The sequence below is a fragment of the Xiphophorus hellerii genome, chromosome 10, assembly GCF_003331165.1.
Source record: "Xiphophorus hellerii strain 12219 chromosome 10, Xiphophorus_hellerii-4.1, whole genome shotgun sequence".
Taxonomy (NCBI): domain Eukaryota; kingdom Metazoa; phylum Chordata; class Actinopteri; order Cyprinodontiformes; family Poeciliidae; genus Xiphophorus; species Xiphophorus hellerii.
In genome coordinates this window covers 1554328-1575087 of record NC_045681.1, presented here as the reverse complement: position 1 = coordinate 1575087, position 20760 = coordinate 1554328, and the positions used below count along the sequence as shown (strand labels likewise).

The window sequence follows — 20760 nt, the reverse complement described above, 5'->3', positions numbered from 1 at the left end:
ACCAGAGAAAGCAAAGCATCACTGAGCCACCACCATGCTTCACTATACACTGGAAAAACGAAACAGGTGATCCAACTTTTTTTATTACAAATTAATTTGTTATAAGTAATGAAGTTAAGTTTACCCAATCAAATATCTTAAGTTTAATAAGTTGTCAAACATGAATAAATTAAATTTGACAAACTTTATTCGACTCTATGTAACAAATTAAGTTAAAAAAAATTAAGTTGGAGCTCCATTCTCTGTTTTTAAGTGCTTCCTGTTTTATTTAACCTTCAATTAAAAAAAAAACAAATGATGTGCTGATTGATAAAGTTTCCTTTTTTTATAACAGAAAAAAAAGGAAACAACCTTTAATCTGGTTGCTGGTAGTTTTCTCTTTCTACCACCAGGGGGCGCCTGAAACCGAATCCAAATATATTTCTGGATGCATTCAGAGCTTCTGTTGTCTTTTTCTGTTATTTAGTGTGTTCAAGGCATTAGTTCCTTTAACATTTATATTTTTATTTTACCATTTAAGCTTGTTTTTCAGTTTAAATGATAGTTCAGAGAATATTTTCCACCTGCTGCATTCTTCTTGTTCTATTGCAATTAACTTGTTCCAGAGCTAGAAAGCAAATAATAATATATCACTAAGTTCTTTAACTTTAACTAGAAAGTTATGACTATTTTTAATAAAATGTATTTTCTTTTTTCTGTTGAGTTTTTATAAGGGGCATGAGAGTAAAAGGGAACTGAATCAAAATGAGCTCTGTACATTTTGTAACTAATAAAGTTGTGAATAACATGTCAGCTTCCTTTAATTAGAAGAATAAAAGCACATAATCATTGAAGCAGCAATGAGTTAGCAGGTAAATGTGATGAAAAGCAACAATGTCTGTAATATTCTGTTGTTTTTTTTATAAACTTGATCTTTAATTCTAAAATCTTGTGCTCAGAAATTGGACTCAGAACAGACAATATGAAGATCTCTGATCAGTTTCTTACATTGGGGAGTCCCACATGGTTGTGCTTTGGTTACCCTTTTATTTATCATTTCATGGTGTGAATATTGCTTCTCTTCAGAAAACCTCTGAGGAAAATAACACCAATGTAGATTCAACTGTTGCATACACTTTGTAAATTACTCTCAAAACTTGTTTTTTATTGCAAAAGTTTCATTTTTGAAACACTTTTTTTTCTTTTCAAATTAAAATTTTGAAATGTCTTCTTTGCTTGCAGAAATATTGGAACAAATTTCTCTCCAAAGACTTTCAACTTAAAATAAATTTTATGTGGATTTTTTGTGATCAATCGGGATCGACTGAATGCAACTCAGTTAGAAGAAGCAAAACTTTCTGAGAAAAATCTCAAAGATTTTGAGATCGATTTCACTTATGTTCTAGAAAAAACTTGGAAATTTTCTGAGTTTCAGAAGTCAAAAACTTTTTTGAGCTGAGAAATGTCCAAGTTTTTTCTAAAAAAAAAAACAATTCTGAGATAAATCTAGAAATTTGTGTTTGCTCTCAATTCTTCAATATTTTCACCTCAGTATTTTCTTGGGGTTTTTTTCTAGAAAATTTCTGAGGTTAATATTAGACTTTCTCAAGTCTTTTATTGCAAATGTTCAACTATTGAAGGTCAGAGAATTTTCAAGTTTTTTAAAAAGAAGATTTCTGAAATTAATCTCAAAATGTCAGATTTTTTTCTTTTGACTTTTGGAGCTCAAATAATTTCCTTTGTTTTCCAAAATATTTCTGAGATTTTTTTCTCACAAATGTATGACTCTTGGAACTCAGAAATTTTAAAGTTTTTCGGAAAATATCAGAGATTTTACTGGTAAATGTTTAACTTTTTGAGCTAAGAGAATATTCTTGTTTTTTTGTTTTGTTTTCTAGAAAACCAAAAACAGAAATTTAGTCCCTTTTTTTTGTTGTTGTTTTCTGCCTCTGGCCCCGATACCCCGCTGTAAAAAATCCCAAACTGATCAGTGAATAAAAGTGGTAATCCTATTTTATTGTCATTCTGTTCATTCTCTAAAAACGTGAAAAAAAAATCTGCAAAATTCTTCACATTTTGCAGATTTTGCTATAGTATTGGACCAAATTTCTCTCCATACAAGATGTGAGAACATGAAAAAGTTGCGTGGGTGTGAATACTGATGCACGCACTGTAAGGATGTGAATCAAGTCTCTTCTCACTGATGTGTCACGCATGATGGGCGGGGCTTTTCCTCACAGTGGGGTCAGGGGCCCCTTCAGGTCCGCAGGGCGTCTGGGGATGAACTCGCAGACACATTTCCACGTCACAGATTCAATCTTAAAACTTTATCCTGTGGTTTTTGTTTGTTTTCTTTCTCCCTGGGTTTTTTTTGTTTTGTTTTGTTTTTTGGTGTCGGTTTGTGGGAATCTGAGCCCCAGGAAAACAGAAAAAGCTCTCCCTTGTGTCTGTCACTGTGACCGCCCACAGCACCGAGCTGAACGGGGGGAGAGAGAAAGTGGAGCTTTGTGAATGACGGGAGCGGCGGAGAGCAGAAAACAAACTTTACCACTTTATTCCCTACAGCCTGCCTCCATTTTCCCTCCCAGACAATAAAGTTCGGATGTTTAGGAGCCGACACCGAACCGGAGGAGTCCCGGTAAGTCGCAGCGCGGTAGCAGAGGCTTGTTTGCAGGGTTTCACAGCAGATTGACAGGGTTTTTTTCGACGGAAAGATGCATGCAGAGCAGCAGCCTGACCGTGACTGGAATAACTGTTGGAGGTGGCGGATCATTCCGAGCCAGAATGGGACCAGAATGGGACCAGCTTCCCAAATAACAACGATTTTCCGCCTTTAAACCAATAAAATCGCATAAAGAGACACTAAAAAACCCAAATGTGGGAGATTTAGTCACATCTTGTGTAAAAATGAGCTTGCGTGCAACTTTTTTCATTCTGCGTGAGCATTTCCTTCATTGATCACATTTGAAGCTTTTCCATATTTCAGTCAAAGTTTCCGTTTGCCTGCCAATGTGTTTCGCAACGTTTCGTGACTCATGGATGAGACGCGGATTCCCGCTGCCAATGGGAACAAAAACACATAGACGAGTCGTTCATTATGTTAATACAGCTATTTAGCAATATTATGTTCTAGATTTCTAAAAAAAAAAAAAACTTTCAAATGATACCGAGATCTTGTGAAAGTTGCAAAAACAAATTTGCTGGACGATAAATTGTTCACATAATTATCGTGATAAACGATAATGTTGCTTTGAGATCATTTTCAAGTAATATGCTGATAAATAGTGCTGAAACGATTGAAATAATGTTAATTAATTTAGCAACAATTGATTAACCGGTGAATGAATACAAACAGTTGCTGACAGACCAACACACTCAGAGCAGTAAAAAACTGTAAAAAACATACATATATTTAGCTTTTTAGGGCTGTCGCAATAAACAATAAATCATCAGATTACAATTTAGAAAATATATATATACATGTACAGTATATATAACATGCACAAAAACCCAGGGTAATATATATACTATATCTGTGTATTTATTTCTTTCAATAACGATGAGAAGTGACTCATTTGTTAACTTGCAGGGAAAAATAAAAAGATACTCACTGATCCTTTTCCAGTTTTCCCATTTCTACCAGTCCCAACACGGTTCGCCTGTTTCCTGCCATTTCAACAAACTAAACTTGTTTTTTGTTTTTTTTTGGTTGAACTTGGTGTTTATTTGGTGTCCTGTACCTTTTATTGTCACTTTTTAAAACAAATAACAGCATTCCTTCAGTTTACTCTTTAAATTATACATTATGCCGATGATCCTGCGTTCTGTTTTCCAGAAGCTGTTGTGCCGTCGAAGTTTTCCAGAAAAGTTGTAGAAGATGTTTGTTACTTTATCGATTTGTTTCTACCTGCTGGTGATGGTCGGTGCAGACCCTTGCCTCATCATCAGCGAGATCAACGCTGATAACCCCGGACTGGACACCACCGAGTTTGTGGAGCTCTACCACACCAGTGGACAGCAAGCCTCCCTGGACGGCTACACCCTGGTGTTTTATAACGGCAAAGGGAACGTAGCCTACAAGGTTCTGGACCTGAAGGACCACAGCACGGACGACAGAGGCTTCTTCCTGGTCGGCTCCCTGGACCTGGTGCCCAAGCCGGCCATCCTCCTTCCCCCAAACACGGTCCAGAACGGCCCGGACGCCGTGGTCCTCTACCGCACTGCCGCCGCCCGCTACCTGGAGAAGATGAACGTCACGGCGGTGGGGCTGGTGGACGCTGTGGTCTACATGACGCGGCGCTCCGGAGGAGCCGAGTTCCTGGCGGAGGTCCTGACGCCCGGGGAGCCGGCGTTTGTTGAAGACGAAGCGGCGCACGAGGCGGACGAGTCGATCGAAAGGTGTCTGCTGTCGGATGACCAATGGGGCTTCCAGGTGTCCCTGCCGTCTCCAGGTCAGCGGAACAACTGCACCCCGCCGGCCGCGCCGCTGACCAGTCCCTTCATTAACGAGCTGAAGCTGGGCAGCGGACAGGTGGACGGGTCGGTGGAGCTGACGGACGCCTCGGCTGCAGGGCCCGTTGTGCTGGTGGTGTGGGATGGGAAAACGGACAAGGTTAGCGTTAGCATGGACGTGGACACCTCCAGGAATGGACTCAACTTTATGACCGTCAACAAGAAATACATGAAAGGTTAGTTCCCTGAATACGTACATGTGATGTCACACTTCCTGAAACTTTGTAACTGACGGCCATCTTGGTAGGCAGTGGCTATGGAGTTGCTATGACAACAATAAAGAAGCCACAAGCTTAGTACTAGTTCTCACCACGTTCCAATCTTATAAACAATATAAGTACATTACAACTATTACTTGATTACAATTTCTGAGTACTATAACCACCTCTGTAATACTGACAAATGTCAGTGATACTTACTTTAGTACTTATTGCCACGCTAGCAAAATTAGTAGCTAATGTAGCTTTTATCTGTGACAGTTTTAACAAATATGTAAAAAATATATTTTTTATAAAGGTTACTGCAGTTTTAACAAAGATAGGTGGCGCTATTTCATTTTTACATCCTCAGTGACTGGAAATATCTCCAAACAGCTACATTTCCAGTTAGCATATTGGCAATGTGCAGCAGCAGCAGGTTGGGGAGGGGCAGTGATGTTCTGGACCAGAAGCGCTCAGATCAGTCCAGCATTTCCTGTGGCTTCTTCATTAAATCACTTTAAGCCCCGGAAACAGACGGAAACAGATTTGTTTATCTGTTTCTCTTTGGCTGATTGTTTCTGTTTTTGTAATTTCTGTTTCTGCTTCTCTTCAGGCGATGAGTCTGGCGCTGTGGCTATTTACAGCGGCAGAGCTGCAGACTTCCCGGTGGGGAGTCCGCTGAGGCAGACGCAGCCTCTCGATGCGTTTGTGTTCGCCGGGCCTGGAAACAAGCCGAGCGCCAACCTGACGGAGACGCTGATCCCCGGCAGGCTGCCGTTCCAGCTCAGCACCAGGTCAGACCGTCAGCAGCTCTGATGAACGTTTCTGCTTATAAATGTGTTCAGCTCAAACTTTTCTCTGGTTATTTTTGAGTTCTGGGTTTTTTTATTCAGTTGAGGAATGGTGACGCGGTGGCGTGTGACTTTACTTCCTCTTCAGTTTATGATGTCAGCGGTGGATGGAAATAGCCTCCGCTCACTAAAACCTTCTGAAAATATATTTCTCAGTCTGTAACTACGAGGCTTTTGTGGATGAAAACAAATTAAAGGAGGAGGAAACTTTTAACTTCCTGAGTTTGAAAAATTTTAAATCAGCAAGAAAAATAATTTTTATGTTAATGTCAGAAATTTTCTAGAAAACCTTGGACATTTCTGAGTTTGAAAAATACATATATGTTTTACTTTTGAGACTCAGAAAGTATGAAAAATTGCAAGAAATTTTTAAAAACTAACCTAAGAAATTTTCTTTAAAACCTGGACAGTTTTAAAAGCAGAACAATGTTGACTTTTTTTCTTGCAATTTGTTTTACTTTTCAAACGTTTTTCTCAGAAATGTTTTGAAGTTAATCTTAAAATTTCTGACTTCTTTTCTTGTTAACTTTCAACGTTTCAAACTCAAAAATGTCTACTTTTTTTTTTCTAGAAATTTTTTAGGATTAATGTAAAAATTCTGAGTTTTTTGTACAGATACAAAAAATCTGTACACAGTGGTAGAACTGCCACTGTGCCACTGCGCCACTGTGCAGTTGGTAGAGCTGTTGCCTTGCAGCAAGAAGGTCCTGGGTTCAATTCCCGGCCCGGTGTCTTTCTGCATGGAGTTTGCATGTTCTCCCTGTGCATGGTGGGTTCTCTCTGGGTTCTCACAGTCCAGAAACATGACTGTCAGGTTAATTGGTCTCTCTAAATTTTCCCTAGGTGTGTGTGTGTGTGTGGATGGTTGTGTGTCCTGTCTGTCTCTGTGTTGCCCTGCGACAGACTGGCGACCTGTCCAGGTGACCCCGCCAGGTGACCCCGCCTCTCGCCCGAAACGTTAGCTGGTGAGGCAGCAGCTCCTCCCGACCCCATGAGGGATAATGGATGGATGGATGGATGTTCACTCCTCTTTTATCTCCTCATGCACTGTCATGTATAACAACTCAATGTGAACAAAAACAACAGAACAACAAAAAAAGTTGTTACATTTGTCTCTTTTAAAAAACAAAACAAAAAAAACAAAATAATCCTGAAAAGACAAAGTTACTAAGTTGGTAACAGTTATTGGCCACGCCCCTCAGTGCCTCTTGGCTCCGCCCACTTTTTTGTAAACATTTTACAAAAAAGTGGGCGGAGCCAAGCTTTCACAGGGATTTAATTGCACTTTAGCCGCTTACACTACTTCATTTTGTATTATTGATGATGTAGTTCAAATTCTGCCTTGGCTTTTCTAGCTGTTATTTTCCCGCCTGCAGATAAACAAATCCAGACTTGTTTCATTTCTGATTCCAGTTTGCGAGAGGGCGGCTTCCACCTGAGTCGCTGCGGTGTGGCTACCTGGGCCAGAGATCCCGGCACCTTCTGGGAGGCGCCACAGACTCCCGGGCTGCCCAACAAATGCCCCTGGCCCAAAATCTGCCCCCACACCATCTGTAAGTGTTTGAATGCATCTCACTGCGATTTTATTTAGACTCCTTCTGTTTTTGGTTTTCAGTCACTGAACACAGATTATGTTCTTCAGGTTATCAGAAATAACAGGAGTAAAAATAAAAATCTTTTCTAAAGGCTAAGAAAATATGAGAATAAAGTCGTATTACAAGAATAAAGACAGCAAGTCAAAATAATGCGAGAATAAATTTGTAATAATATGAGAAAAAGTGGTAAAAATACAATAACATAATATTACCAGAATAAAATTTAAAAAGTAATAGTATTATTAGAAAAAAGCTGTCATAATACGACAAAAAGTCATATTAAATAAAACTACATTAATCTGGGCTGTAACAGAAACAACTTGGCATTAGGTTTCAGTCAAAATGCTGAAGCAGCATAAATCCTGTTATTTTTAAATTCACCAATATCATAAACAGGAAATGAAACCAAATGATCACTGAGATGTTCGGGTGAAGTTGTTTTCTTACCCATCATGCAAAACCAGCAGTAAAAAAAGGACATTTAGTTTATATTTTCTGGTGAAAAAGGAACATTTAGTTTATATTTTCTGGTGACCTTGATGTTAATTTTTTTTCAGTAAACGGTTCTCATTCAAACAGATCCAGTCACTTAAAGAACTGAAACTCTGTGGTGAATCCTGCTGAGCGAATTAACCACTGTGAGCAATAAAAGAGAGAAAAATGTGGAACAAAAACAAGTTGTTTTATGAAATGGAGGAAAATTTTACTTTATCTTGTGGGAATATTGTTTTTCCCCAACCTCACTGTTATGCTTGACTTGCTGCTTCAAACATTATGAGTAGGAATAATAATCATCAATTACAATCTATGTTTTAATGAATCTGTATTCATGTTTGGCTCGACCTTATGTTGCCTTTTGTAATTTGTCTAAATATAAGGCTGTTCTAACCCTTAAAAAGGGTGATCCTCAAGGGTATTGACGAACCCATACATTTCTCATCTGACTCGTGACCTCACACTTCCGGACCTTTGTAACTGGCAGCCATCTTGGCAGGCAGTTGCTATGGAGTTGCTATGACAACAGTAGAACTAGCTCTCACCTTGTTGCTATTTAAGTTATGAACAATAAAAGTACATTACAACTATTACTCGATAACAATTTTTGAGTACTCTACCCACCTCTGTAATACTAAGATAAACATCAGTGATATTTACTTGAGTACTTACTGCCAAAGTAGCAAAATTAGCTTAAAATGTAGCTTTTGTCTGCTAGCTAAGACGGACATGTAGCCTATGTGTTTGTTACTGCATGTACTTAATATGTACATGCAGTAACTTATTTACACAAAGAGTCCTTTACAAATCTGTTGAAACGTTGATTGTATGGATTTCAAGTGAAGCTCCTCCATGTTGTTCGCACTCTTCCTGTTCACTAGGTAGCTAACGTTATCCTAGCATGAGATCGAAAGCAGCTTGTTCACATTGTCTGAATTATTTTCCTTCTCCGTCTCATATGGGTCGATCCTGACAGCAGCCATTTTGTTTATGTATCTTTCTTTTGCGCATTTGTTAAGAGTGTCCACGTTTTCTTTTTGTTGGTCTGGAAGCCGGAGGTCCTCTGTGCATTCGCCTACCAAGATGGCGTGGGTCATTGTGTATTGCTGGAGAGAGAAACAGACAGGTATCGTTTGAGTTTGTCTGCTGATCTGGTGGTAATGCAGAGCCGCCCTGAGCCGTGTTCTCATTGTTCGCCCAGATGCCCCGGGGGGCAAATCTCCTCCTGAGCCTCACCATGCCTCTCCTCCGGCTGTGGGAGCGTTTCTCTGGGTGGAAACGGAGCGAACAGGCCGTGATCTGGTAGATTCAGGCCTCCAGCCATCTGCCGGGTGTGTTTATGTCCCTCAGGGCAAACAGGGCAAACTGGTGGGCTTATATAACAGCCTGTTGCTGGTGCTTTACATAACAGCAGAAATAAAAGGCGATAATGACTCTCCACCTCTCTAAGGTATTTAATCAGTTTGCTGTTAGCTTAACGGCATGTTTTAACTGGCTTTGTTTACTGGTTTGAAGTTGCTAGACTGTACTGTTAATGATGTATAAATTCCTTTTAATGATTGAGGATCATTTCCAGCAGCACTAATCCACACGTTGCTCAGAGATGTCAGTCAGCTGTGTGTGATGGCCGGAGATACAGCAGAAAGCACCAGGATGTACATTTAGTAAAATAAGTATGTTTTTAAGCTAATACTGTTTAGATATTTTCAACAAAGAAAAACCAACAAAAAACAAGAAAATTCCTGAGAAATCAAAAATGTGCTAGAAAAATCTGTGGTTAATAGGAAAAAAGTTACTACATTTTCACCACAAACCACAAACATTTTTAGATTAATCTCAGAAATTGTCACAAAAAAAACAACTTGGAAATTTCTGAGTTTGGAAAGTTGAAAAATTGCTGGAGATTAATCTCAGAAATTTTCTGGAAATTTCAGAGTTTGAAAATTTAAAAACTTTTGACGTTTGAAACTCGGAAATGTTCAATTTTCTTCCAGAAAATTTCTGAGATTAATCACAAAATTTCTGAGTTGCAGAGTTGCTTAACACCCTTTTTAATTTCATAAATGACCTTCGATGACCTCCAGAACCTTTTATTAAAATCTTAGAAAAGAAAGAAACACAAACTAAATATTTTTGCTGCAAAAACTTTTGACACCAATTTCTTTGATTTGGGTAATGTGAATTGGCCGGTTGAATTTTTTACCTTTACATTTTCATAAATATCTTCAAAACATAAGCAGCACAAACACATTTTAGCAGCACAAACGTAGCACAGTTAAGTCATATTTGATATATTGTTGTGTCCTGCGTTGTTTTGAGGTTTGATTATTCTGGGCTCCTTCCTGGATCACTTTTGTTTCTGTTTTATTTTAGTGCAGTCCTTCCTAGTGTTTCTAGTTCTGCTTATTTCTTGTCTCTACTTGTTACTTGTTCCTTGTTTCTTGGTCGAGCCAAGTTTATTATGTTTCTTAGGTCCAAGTGGCTTTTTGTGACTGGCTCTTCAAAAATGATAGCAGCAGAAGTGAAAATGTTTGATACACAAACATCTGAGCCAACTTCACTCCGGTAAAATGTTCTTGTTGTTGACCAGTGATCCCTGGCGGTACGGATTCGCCGCCTCACCTGCCGCCGGGCAGCAGCGGCGACTTCCTGATCAATGAGCTGAACACGGACACGCCGGGCGCGGCCGAGGACGGGGAGTACATCGAGCTGTGGCACCCGTCGGGCCTGCGGGCCTCCCTGCAGGGCGTCTGGATTCTGCTCTTCAGCGCGCACAACAACAAGCCGTACCGGGAGATCAGCCTGAGCGGCCACTTCACCACCTCCAAGGGTTACTTCCTGCTGGGCAGCGACAGGCTGGCGCCGGCGCCGTCGCTCCGCCTTCCTCCCAATACCATCCAGAACGGGCCGGACGCCGTGGCGCTGTACCGCAGCCTGTCCGGCCCGCCGTCGGCGGTCCAGAGGGGGATCCCGACCCGGGGCCTGCTGGACGCCGTGGTGTACCGGCAGAGGGGGTCGGACATGGGGGCGCAGGAGCTGAGCAAGGCGCTGACCCCGGGGCAGCTGCCACTGCTGGAGGATCCCGATGTTCTGCCCGGTGATGAAGCACTCAGCCGCTGCGGAGGCCTCTACCCGCTGGACCTGTCAGCTTTCTCGGTGAGAACAGTAAATAGACAAAGCAAATGGAAAACTTAAGACTTTTTTGATCTTTACATCATGTTCTAATGTTTTTCCCTCATCAAAAACAAACCTGGAGTCTCGCCTTGATTCTTTCATTCATGTTAGAGAAATGATTTAATCTCCATGGCAACCATCCAGCCGTTCAAAACGCCTGGGTGGACCTAGCCCCGCCTTCAAGACGCAGCTCCTCCCCCACTCAGCTCCTCCAGACTAGCCAGCAGCAATTAGCAAACAGCTGCTGAGCTCCTTATAGGAGCTGCTGCTCAGAGCAACGCTGGTAAAAACATTAAAGGGTTAATAGAGGAGCCATGTTGGGACAACTTCCTGGGGGCGGAGCTTCAGAAAGAGCAGGAGCTTTAAAGAGACAAAGGCCCAATTTCAAGACTATAAATTATAGTCCAATTTCTTTTAAGTCTTATATGATATATGTAACATTTTATAACAACTGGAGGAAACATAGTTACTTGATTATGATATAAAATGGATCTATGAGTCTGTTAAGCACATAATGCTGCTGCTTTAATAAAAATAATGAATCATTTTGGAAACATTTGAACATCTATGAGGCTTAATTTAAAATTAAGTTTCAATTTAGACAATTTGCTTTTTATTTCAATAAATCATAGAAACATTTTAGTCTTTATCGGGTATATTTAATCTGTTTGGCTTCTTTTTTTTGGTTAATGATTTGGTTTCAGATCATCAACCATATTTTAGTATAAACTGAGTAAAAGTAAAAAACTATTTATCTGTGATGGTTTTATAAAGTTAACTTATGAAGTCAGCTGAAAGATCTGGAAAAACCGACATCATTCTTCAGTCAACAGAAACCAGAAAAAATATAAATAAGGTTGTAAAGTTAAAAGAATTAAAAAACTTTTATTCTTACGACTTTTTTCTACTCTCTCGCTTATCACGCCTCCTGCTAATTACGGCTTTACTCTCAGCATTATGAGAATATATTCAACAATTACAAGAAAAATTCTCATAATATTACTTAGAAAATAAATTTGTTATAGTGTGAGAAAAACGTTGTATGAGAATACAATAAAAAATTGTAATAATACAACAATAGTCACAATATTACAAGAAAAAGGAATATAAGGTGAAACAACAAGAATAAAGCTGTAAAACAATAAAGTTATAATGTTGTGAGAATAAAGCCAAAATAACACCAGAATAAAGTTTTGAACTTATCAGAAAAAAAAGTCAGAATAAGAGAAATATTTAATTGTGCCAAAAAATTAGAAGCAGAATAAATCCATAAGGGTCAAATATACATTTCTCAGTTTTTGACAGATCATCATGTCTTCTGTGTGAAACGTTGATCTTTGTTTCTCTCCTCTAACTTCACCTGGTTTGATCCGAGCAGGTGGCTCCGCCCACTCCTCTGCGGGAGAACACCTGCCCCCGTCCTCCTCCGGCGCCGGAAGGCGTCGTCATCAGCGAGGTGTCGAGCGCGCGCTGGAGCAACCACAGCCAGCAGGCGGGCTTCGTGGAGCTGCAGGGGCCGCCCCTGACCGACCTGAGGGGCCTGGTGCTCTCCGTGTTCGACCAGGACGTCAGCGGGACCGCCATCGCTCTCCCGCTAAGAGGAGTCATCGGCCAGGGCGGCTTCTATGTCGTTGGACATGACAATGACTCAGGTTTATCATTCATTGTCAATAAGTGGTTTATTAGACTTAAATTAGTTACAATCAATCAACTCATGGCGCTTAGACCAAGGAGGTCCAAAGTGGCCCAAACTCCACTTGTCTGGATGACTTTGTTGGACCACAATTCGAAAAGGGAGCGAATTTGCGATTAAATTGAAATTTTCACAAACAAATAAAAAATTTTTAAACATTTATTTAAGTACAAAACAAAGAATTTTCCTTTTATTAACACTCTTTTTGTTTTTATTAATTACTTTGCTATTTCGACTCAAAAATGATTTAGATTCCGTTTCTCCAAAAATTAGACTACTTTGCTTTATTAAAATACTGTCTAATTACTGTACTATTGAAATATAAAACATAACAAATGTCTTGAGGAATAAATCTTTTCATAATTTTAAAAAATGCCCAGGAGGTCTCTCAACTTCATAATTTTGGCCATAATGACTAAAAGTTTGGACGCCACTGGCTTAGTGGTTCTTTTATTGTTGTAGTTTGGCCGCCATCCAGCAGAGGACGCCACTCGTCATCCTTAAGTAGAGCCAGTGGAAACAAGATGGCGGCCAGACCAAAACGGGAAAGAGAAACGGTCCAAACAGAGTCCGTAGTGGGACGAAAAATGCACTTTATGTGGTTCTGTTTTCATATATAAACACTCGACAAGTTCCTTCAGTTATCAACTTAATATCGTTTTATTCAGCAGAGCCGCGTAACAGAGCGACGATAATTTCTCGTTGATGAGTCGAAGGTGAGGATGTGAAAACAGAAAAATGTAGCGCGAAACAGAAATAAAGTAACATAGTGGGGAAAAAATCACTTCATTTTGATTTTAAAGACTGTCGGGAGTTTATGCACTAATTTAATATTTTCTCAAGAGAAACTTCTGTCTGAACGTCAATTTATTTGATCATTTTATTCTTTTTATAAATATTTCTGTATTCAGTGGAATGGCGTGTTGGGGTCAATATAGATGAAAATTTCATACATTTCCTCCCAAAATTTCTGAGAATAATCTCAGAAATTTTCTAGACAAAAAACGTGGAATTGTTTGAGCTCCAAAAATAAAAATAAAAATCTGCTAAAAGAAACTCAGAAGTTTTGAGATTAATCTTAGAAATTTTCTTGAAAAAACCTGAAAATTGTTTTCAAACGTCGAAACCTCCAAGTTTTAAAATGTCCCAGATTAATCTAAAAATTCCCGGTTTGTCTCGCACTTTTAGGACTTTTTAAGTATTTTGAGATTATTTTTTTGTTTGCGTTTTAAAAAACTTCTGAAATTAATCTTAATTTTTTTTTTTAGCTTTTTTGAGGAAATTTTACTTTGGTTTCCACAACTTTGTTGTACTTCAACAACCTGAGAGCTTCCTTTATTGGTGTATTTTATAAATCTGAGTTTAATAAAGTTATGAAACCACCTTTTTTCTGTCAGTATTTAATGCAGCTGACAAAAATAATGTAAAATTTTTTATTGATTTATTTTTTATTTAGCATATTTTGAAAATGCTGCCTTTATATGATGGAAAGACGTTCGTCTCTCTTGTTACAAGAGAAAACTTGTAAGAAAATAGCTGCTTATTAGTTAATCAGTAGTTGATAGATTAACTCACTAATGGATAACTTGGATCTCTAATCCCAGCTGGTAAATTAATCTTACATTTTCTGTCTTTGTGGCTCAGATCAGGAGTTTCCGGACGGAACCTCGGTGCCGGCGGGAGGAGCCGCGGTCCTCTGCTACGACCTGTTCAGCGTCTGCAGAGCCGGTACCGCGCTGACCAACTCCAGCCTCAGAGACGTGCTGGTGTTCAGCGAGAACCAGCGGCTGCTCTCCTCTCTGTCCACCACCAGGGGGCGACAAGTCATGCCTTCTCTCAGGTGGCAAATGGTTTCATTTCAGCGTTAGAGATGTTGTTTACCCACGTTTATTGATTAGAAATAAGCACATTTCTGCTTTTATCCAAGATTATACGTGTGGAGAGGAAGTCTGCTGCAACAAGCAGTAAATCATTAAATGGATGATAAACTAAAATGAGCAAAATAATTTCTGTTTGCATGATTTTATCATTCTCTACTGAATATTGGATGATAAAAGTCTTCAATCTGGTGTTTTAGTCTCAACTAGCTCCTTTTTTTGAAGGATAAATTTGTTTTCAGAGACTTTATGATTTATTTTATTTGTTGTTTTTGTTATTTTGTTTATTTATTTAGGATATTTTAAATGTCCTCCAGCTCCAGTGTTAAATGTCATTAGAATTTAAAGTTTATTGATCTTTGAGTTCTTTCTTATTATGCAGTTACCATTATATTACTTAAAAATGGTCTCAAAACAATAATATTATTGTTTATCGCGATAACTGCTGGAACATTTCATCGTCCAGTTAAATTTGTTGGAGAGAAGGTGTCAACTTTAAATTAATTTTAAATAAGAAAGTAAACATTTTGTTGCCTAGAATGCAATAGCAACATTCCTTTAGTGAGTATCTGCAGTTAAAAATCTTCAGTACCGGGTTGGATTGATCCGTTGATTATTTTTGGATTAACTGATCAATAATCGAATAGCAAAAGATTTAATTTGCTTTAATTTGAGATGAGTTTTTACAGAATTTGAACCAGGTGAAGCTAAAACTGTCGAGTTCCAGGTAGAAAATATTTACAGACAAAATGTTGTGTGTGTGTGTGTGTGTGTGTTCCTGTGTGTGTGTGTTGATTGCTTGTGCAGGTCCGTGGGGAACGGTCCCGTCTCGCTCAGCCGCTGCTCCTGCTGTGAGGTCCGCAGCCCGTCGTCGTGGACCAGCTCGTCTCCAACGCCGCATAGCAACAACGTCTGTCCAAGCTCCGCCTACTCCAGTCAAATCGACCTCTGCCTCGGACCGCCGGCCGGCAGCTGGCAGGAGCAGCCAGGAGGTAGCCGCCGTTTACACGCAGACTTTCACTGAAACACTGAAAGGCTAAGAGAGCCTGTGAGGAGAAATGAGGAGCATTAACTGATAAAATAAATCTTTAATAAAGATTAAACTGTTTTATCTTTCCGTCATGATTTAATGCCTTTCCCTCATCATCAAAACCTGGAGTGTTGCTTTGATTCTTCCATGCATGTTTAGGAAAGCATTTAATCTCCATGGCAACCATTCAGGTGTTTAAACACCGGGATGGACCTAGCCACGCCCCCAAGGCGTAGCTCCTCCCCCTATCAGCTCCTCCAGACTAGCCAGCAGCAATTAGCAAACAGCTGAGCTCCTTATAGGAGCTGCTGCTCAGAGCAACGTTGGTAAAAACGTTAAAGGGTTAATAGAGGAGCCATGTTGGGATGACTTCCTGGAGGCGGAGCTTCAGAAAGAGCAGGAGTTCTTAAAGAGACAGAGGCCCAATTTCAAGGTGTTATATTACGAAGTTAAGTTTCTTTTAAGTCACATTTGATATATGTAGCATTTTATAACTGAAAATAGATTGTGCTATAAAATGGCACCATGTGACTGGAAAACGCCGAATACCGCCCCTTTAATAGTGAGAGAATATTATGATTAAAATGCAAGGCACTAAGTGACTGCTTCATCATAACACCTGGTGTAATATTTAAAAATTGTGTCTTCAGATGGACACAAATATTAAGTTATGTGCAAATTTTAGTATTTTAGAGACTAAATAATATTATTAAAATGAATTACAGCAGGATAAACTTTTATAAACATTGTTTTTTAATTAAAAAACCCAAACTTCTACATCTCCTTTATCTACTTCTTCTTCTTCTCCTAAAACGATTAAACCGTAAATGAACCTTGACAGAAGTTTCCTCTGTTTGTCCCAGACTGCAGCGGTCTGATTCAGGGAGCAAAGATGGCGGAAGTGGCTGATTACCTGGAGCAAAGATGCGACTGCGGCATCTCAGCTCTCTATCTACAAGGTCAGGCGTCGTCACTTCCATCTGTTCCTTCCTTTAAAGTCACAGTATTGTGAAAATAAAGCCTGAATGACACCAGAGTAAAGTTGTAAGTCGTGTTTAGGTTTGGGTCTCCAGAAGGTCACTCACTACATTTGAAAACTTTCACAGGTGAATTTCTTGCAGGTGAATGTCTGCAGTTTAATTAAAGTTACTGATGGGAATCCATTCAGATTTTTAATCGAGTTAATTGCAGGGTCTGTAATTAATTAATTGGCATTAATCACATTTTAATTGAAAACCATCTATCAACAAAATAAACATTTACAATTCAAAACCCCTTTTTATATTTATTGTTTTTAATCTGTAATTCAGGTCCTTTAAGCTCCTGAAGTTGCACAGCGTTTCTTCCCGTTTGGTGTTTAAACTCTGTTTGTTTCCCCGTTTTGCTGCAGGCACCAACGTTTCCTGCGTGTCCGGATGGCTGCGGGTTCAGGGCGACATCCAGGCGCTGTCTGACCACCAGAGGGCGCTCATCATCCAGACGTGCAGCGCGGACTCCTCTGCTGCTCGGGCCGAGGCCTGCTCTCCTCCCAGCACGGGCCGCTACACCGGAGCAGGTCAGACGGACGAAACTCAAAATGCCTTTAATTCTCACAAACCGCTGCTAATGGACTGAATTAACGACGATTTAACAAATGAAATGTGAAATTAGTTCAGCGCCGATTCCACAGAAACACAGTAAACTGGTTATTAGGCAGTAAAATATAGTTTAGCATCAGGATTTCTGTGTGAAAACTCATCAATATCACCACATTTTATAATAAACTGTGTCCAAACCTGCTGCATGTATGTGCTGTCAAATTTTCCATGAGCAATAATTCCTGAAATATCAAAAAGTTTTTAATTTTCTTTGAAAAGAAAAAATCATTTGTTGCAAAAATCTTCACACTGTCTCCCTGTTATTTTCATAATTACAAACAAATATATTGTGAAAACCAGACAGAGAAAGTAGGTCCTAGTACTCCTGCAAATCGCTTCTTCCTTCCACTTAACTTTCCATCACCATGCTTGGATACAGCAATCTGAGTCGCTAGTTTAAGTTTCTAAAAAATAGTTTCTCATAAAATTAGAAAAGCCCACAAACCACTAAAGCTTTTTTAAATTGAAAATCTCAACTTTTTCCTTCCCCACAACTTTCCCTCCCTATGCTTAGATACAGTATTCTATGAACTTCCAGTTTATTTAAGCTAATAAAAAATATATATATATTACCTCATAAATTTAGAACAAAGTCCACAAACTATTTTTGCGTAAATCTCTGAATCTATTTGTATGTAGTCCCGTAGCTCAGTTTTTCCTTCCACCCAACTTTCCATTAATATTCTTAGATACAGCAATATATGAACGACAAGTTCTTTAACTTTCTGATTTTTTCCTCACATATTTAGGACAAAGTAATGTTTTAATCTGTGAATCTGCTGGAAGTTTCTCTGAGTTTTGTTTGCGTTGCAGCGTCGGCTCTGGGTTTACAGATCGGACTGATCGTCGCCGTTCTGCTGCTGCTCGGACTCGGAGCGGCTCTGTTCACATACCTCTACAGGAGGAGGTGAGAATCTAATTAATGCCTCGACTTTCATTTAATCTTTAATGCCTCTAATGATCTTGTCATTTGGTCATTTTGAGTCCATTTTATATAATCTAACACTGAAAGAGAGGAGAAAAAACAACAAACAGAATAAAACAGTAAATAAAAGCATAAATTAACTGAAGAAGACGTTTCGTGATGTTGTAAGTAGGTTTTCAATTTTCCCCTCCATTTTTATGTTGTATTTTTTTATTTTTATGCTGTTGTGTTTGCAGGCGTCCGTTGGACTACTACACCATGGAGCTGAGCGAACACGCGGAGGGCCTGTCGGATCTATAACCGGCGTGTTTTCAGCGTCTGGAAGGCGATCCGGGAAAGTCAGAGGATGTTTTCAGGTATTTGTGAGCGGGGACGCTGCGGGCGGATCTCCGATGGAAATGACTTTGTAATTGTTCAGGAGGGAGCCGCGCAGCGCGATGCGGCGTTTCTGGCTCCAGATAATAACGTAGTTTTCTAAAGACGGATGTGAGACTCTTTGAAACTGCTGGTTATCGATTGTAAGGGAAATTCAGAAAGAAGAGGGAGCGCTTTTTCTTATTACGCGAGTCCTAAATACGCATTTGTTGACTTGTTTGTTCCACTTTTTAAATCAAAACAACTTTACTTTGGGTCAGTTTTGCAGGAAGCTCCTAAATAATCCTTGTTCTTAAAAACGGTCCGGTTTTATTTTAGATCGTTTGTCCCTTAAATGTGAATGGCTTCTAATGGTCGAATGTGCCTGTAACCACTCTTTATGTGCTTGCTTGAAGCAAATTGTTTACACTTTCCTAAGTGAGAATTTGAAGAAAAATGATCCTAAACGAAGAGTGTTTGGAAATTACGTTATTTTTCTCTCGCGAACCGAATCCCTGCTGGTTTTTATTGGGATGCACCGTTTGCTCTGCTGATTATTGGAATCGGCTGATTTTCTAGCTTGAAAAAACAACAGTCAGAAGGTTTCATGCTGGAATGGAAATTTCCTTCAAACTTCAATAATTTGAACTTTGATCACAGAGGAATCTTTATGAATCATTGATATATTTTTTAAATACAAAAATTGGGTGAACAAGTTTTTCGTATTTCTGTTTTTCTTCCACAAAATGTTTACAATAAACAGAAAACCCAGAGATATAAACACTCCGCCCAGTAGGGGGCAGACTTCCTGACCGGAACCACAGCTCTCTAAAGCCTGACTATTTATCTCATATGTAGTTTTTTATTTTTGAGGACTCTTCTGTCAGGCTAAAGTTTGAGTCACATGCAGACATCTTTATTGCATTCTGCGGCTAAAGCTAACTAGCTGCTAATATACCTTTTAGGGCTAGCTAGCCAGCTAGCGAGCTTTTTCAAGTACATAATGGGTAAGTGTAAATTTATCACCAATTTATCATCTTTTGTACAAGTCTTAAATTTCATTTCCAATGGGGTGGACCTAGCCCCGCCCCAGAGGCGCAGCTCCGCCCCCTCTTAACTTGTGTTGAATTACACAGTTAAATTTGATATATAAAGCATCTTTATAACAACTAATAACAATATTCACTTCTTTATATTTGTATTTAAATGTTGAATTCTGTCAGAAACAGCATTTTGTAGAAATCTGGATTATGTAATTCTACACAAATCTACAGAAATCAAAACTCGGACCGGCCCTGCAGCAGCAATCGGTGCATTTCTACTCAGAAACTTATCGTCCAATCAGCTGATCTCTTACTTACATGTGCACTACAGCTCTGTCCTCATCTAATGAGATCCTCAGAAATGTTCAATGTTTGCCTGAAAAACCGAAATCTGTGCATTTATTTTATTTCTACTGAAATCTGATCTGAATGTCTCCAAGGATGTTTCTGTTCCTCTGTTAAACCTGGGAAAATATTACAAATCAGGCCACTTCTGCAGCATGCAGCCGTCATTATTTTGTGTGTAATAGAATATTTTCTGGTAAACTTTATTCTGCGTTTTCATTAAACAGTGGATGTTGTAAATTATGAATATTTTTTCTTTTAAAATGTCTTTTTTCCCAGATTTTCTGCAGATTTGAATTCTTTTAAATTATTTGTTCATTCAGCCCCAGAACAGTCATTATAAGCTGTTGTTTTTCAGACGTTGAATAAATTGACTCCCTGCAGCAGAAAATTTCTCCATGTCACTAAAAACACTGGAAAATGTTTTGTTTTTTTCATTATCAACACATTAAGTGTTCATTTCCTCTCCAGTGTTTCACATATTAAACTGAAAAACCTTCACTTGTTCTGTCAGTTGTCGTTTTGTTGGAGTTTTCTTCTGAATTACAGATGCAGGAATTCAGTTCAGAAACTGAAATTAGTAAATGATACATTAATTTTTTTTAAATTTCTGTTCATTTTGAAGAGTTTAGTTTACAGCTAAGAAAAACTAAATTCAATTTCTTGGTTTATGACATAATTATTTGTAAAACAAAAACAATAGGGCAAAGACTTTAATATGTTACATAAATTTAATTTGTTAGGGTTACATTTTTAAAACGTTTCTTTTTTAATGTGCTAAGGTTCTGGCAGGAACCTTTGTGTTGTGTTTCCGGTACAGCTGTTAATCTGACACACAAGTGACAACTGCTAACTCAAAATCAACAGACCTCACTTTTTTGTTCTAATATAAAATGTATAATTGAATATTTTATGGTAAACTCTATTCTGTTTTTTCATGAAACAGTGGATGTTGTTAATTATGAAAAAAAAAAGTTTAAATGTCGCATCTTTTTCTGATTTTCTGCAGTTATTTTTATCTCATTTGAATTTTAAAAATTTGTTAATTCA

At 38.8% G+C, this 20760-nt stretch overlaps 1 protein-coding gene across 1 annotated transcript; it reads left to right on the top strand.

Moving 5' to 3' along the window:
- The first annotated feature begins 2208 nt into the window (after positions 1 to 2208).
- Positions 2209 to 20211, top strand: LOC116727062 (uncharacterized). The gene is made up of 12 exons (XM_032574152.1): positions 2209 to 2617; positions 3815 to 4667; positions 5305 to 5485; positions 6956 to 7095; positions 10223 to 10788; positions 12185 to 12458; positions 14144 to 14339; positions 15184 to 15368; positions 16270 to 16365; positions 16797 to 16961; positions 17857 to 17950; positions 18205 to 20211. The coding sequence occupies exons 2-12, from the start codon at positions 3857 to 3859 to the stop codon at positions 18266 to 18268; spliced, it is 2772 nt and encodes a 923-aa protein (XP_032430043.1). The 5' UTR covers positions 2209 to 2617; positions 3815 to 3856; the 3' UTR covers positions 18269 to 20211.
- Positions 20212 to 20760: the final 549 nt, after the last annotated feature.

What these genes read in the sequence shown, in the direction of transcription:
- LOC116727062 (XM_032574152.1), top strand. Translation starts at nt 3,857, where the DNA reads ATGTTTGTTACTTTATCGATTTGTTTCTACCTGCTGGTGATGGTCGGT. An exon ending in CAACAAGAAATACATGAAAG is followed by an intron (nt 4,668 to 5,304) that starts GTTAGTTCCCTG and finishes GCTTCTCTTCAG; the next exon opens with GCGATGAGTCTGGCGCTGTG. An exon ending in CTGGCAGGAGCAGCCAGGAG is followed by an intron (nt 15,369 to 16,269) that starts GTAGCCGCCGTT and finishes TGTTTGTCCCAG; the next exon opens with ACTGCAGCGGTCTGATTCAG.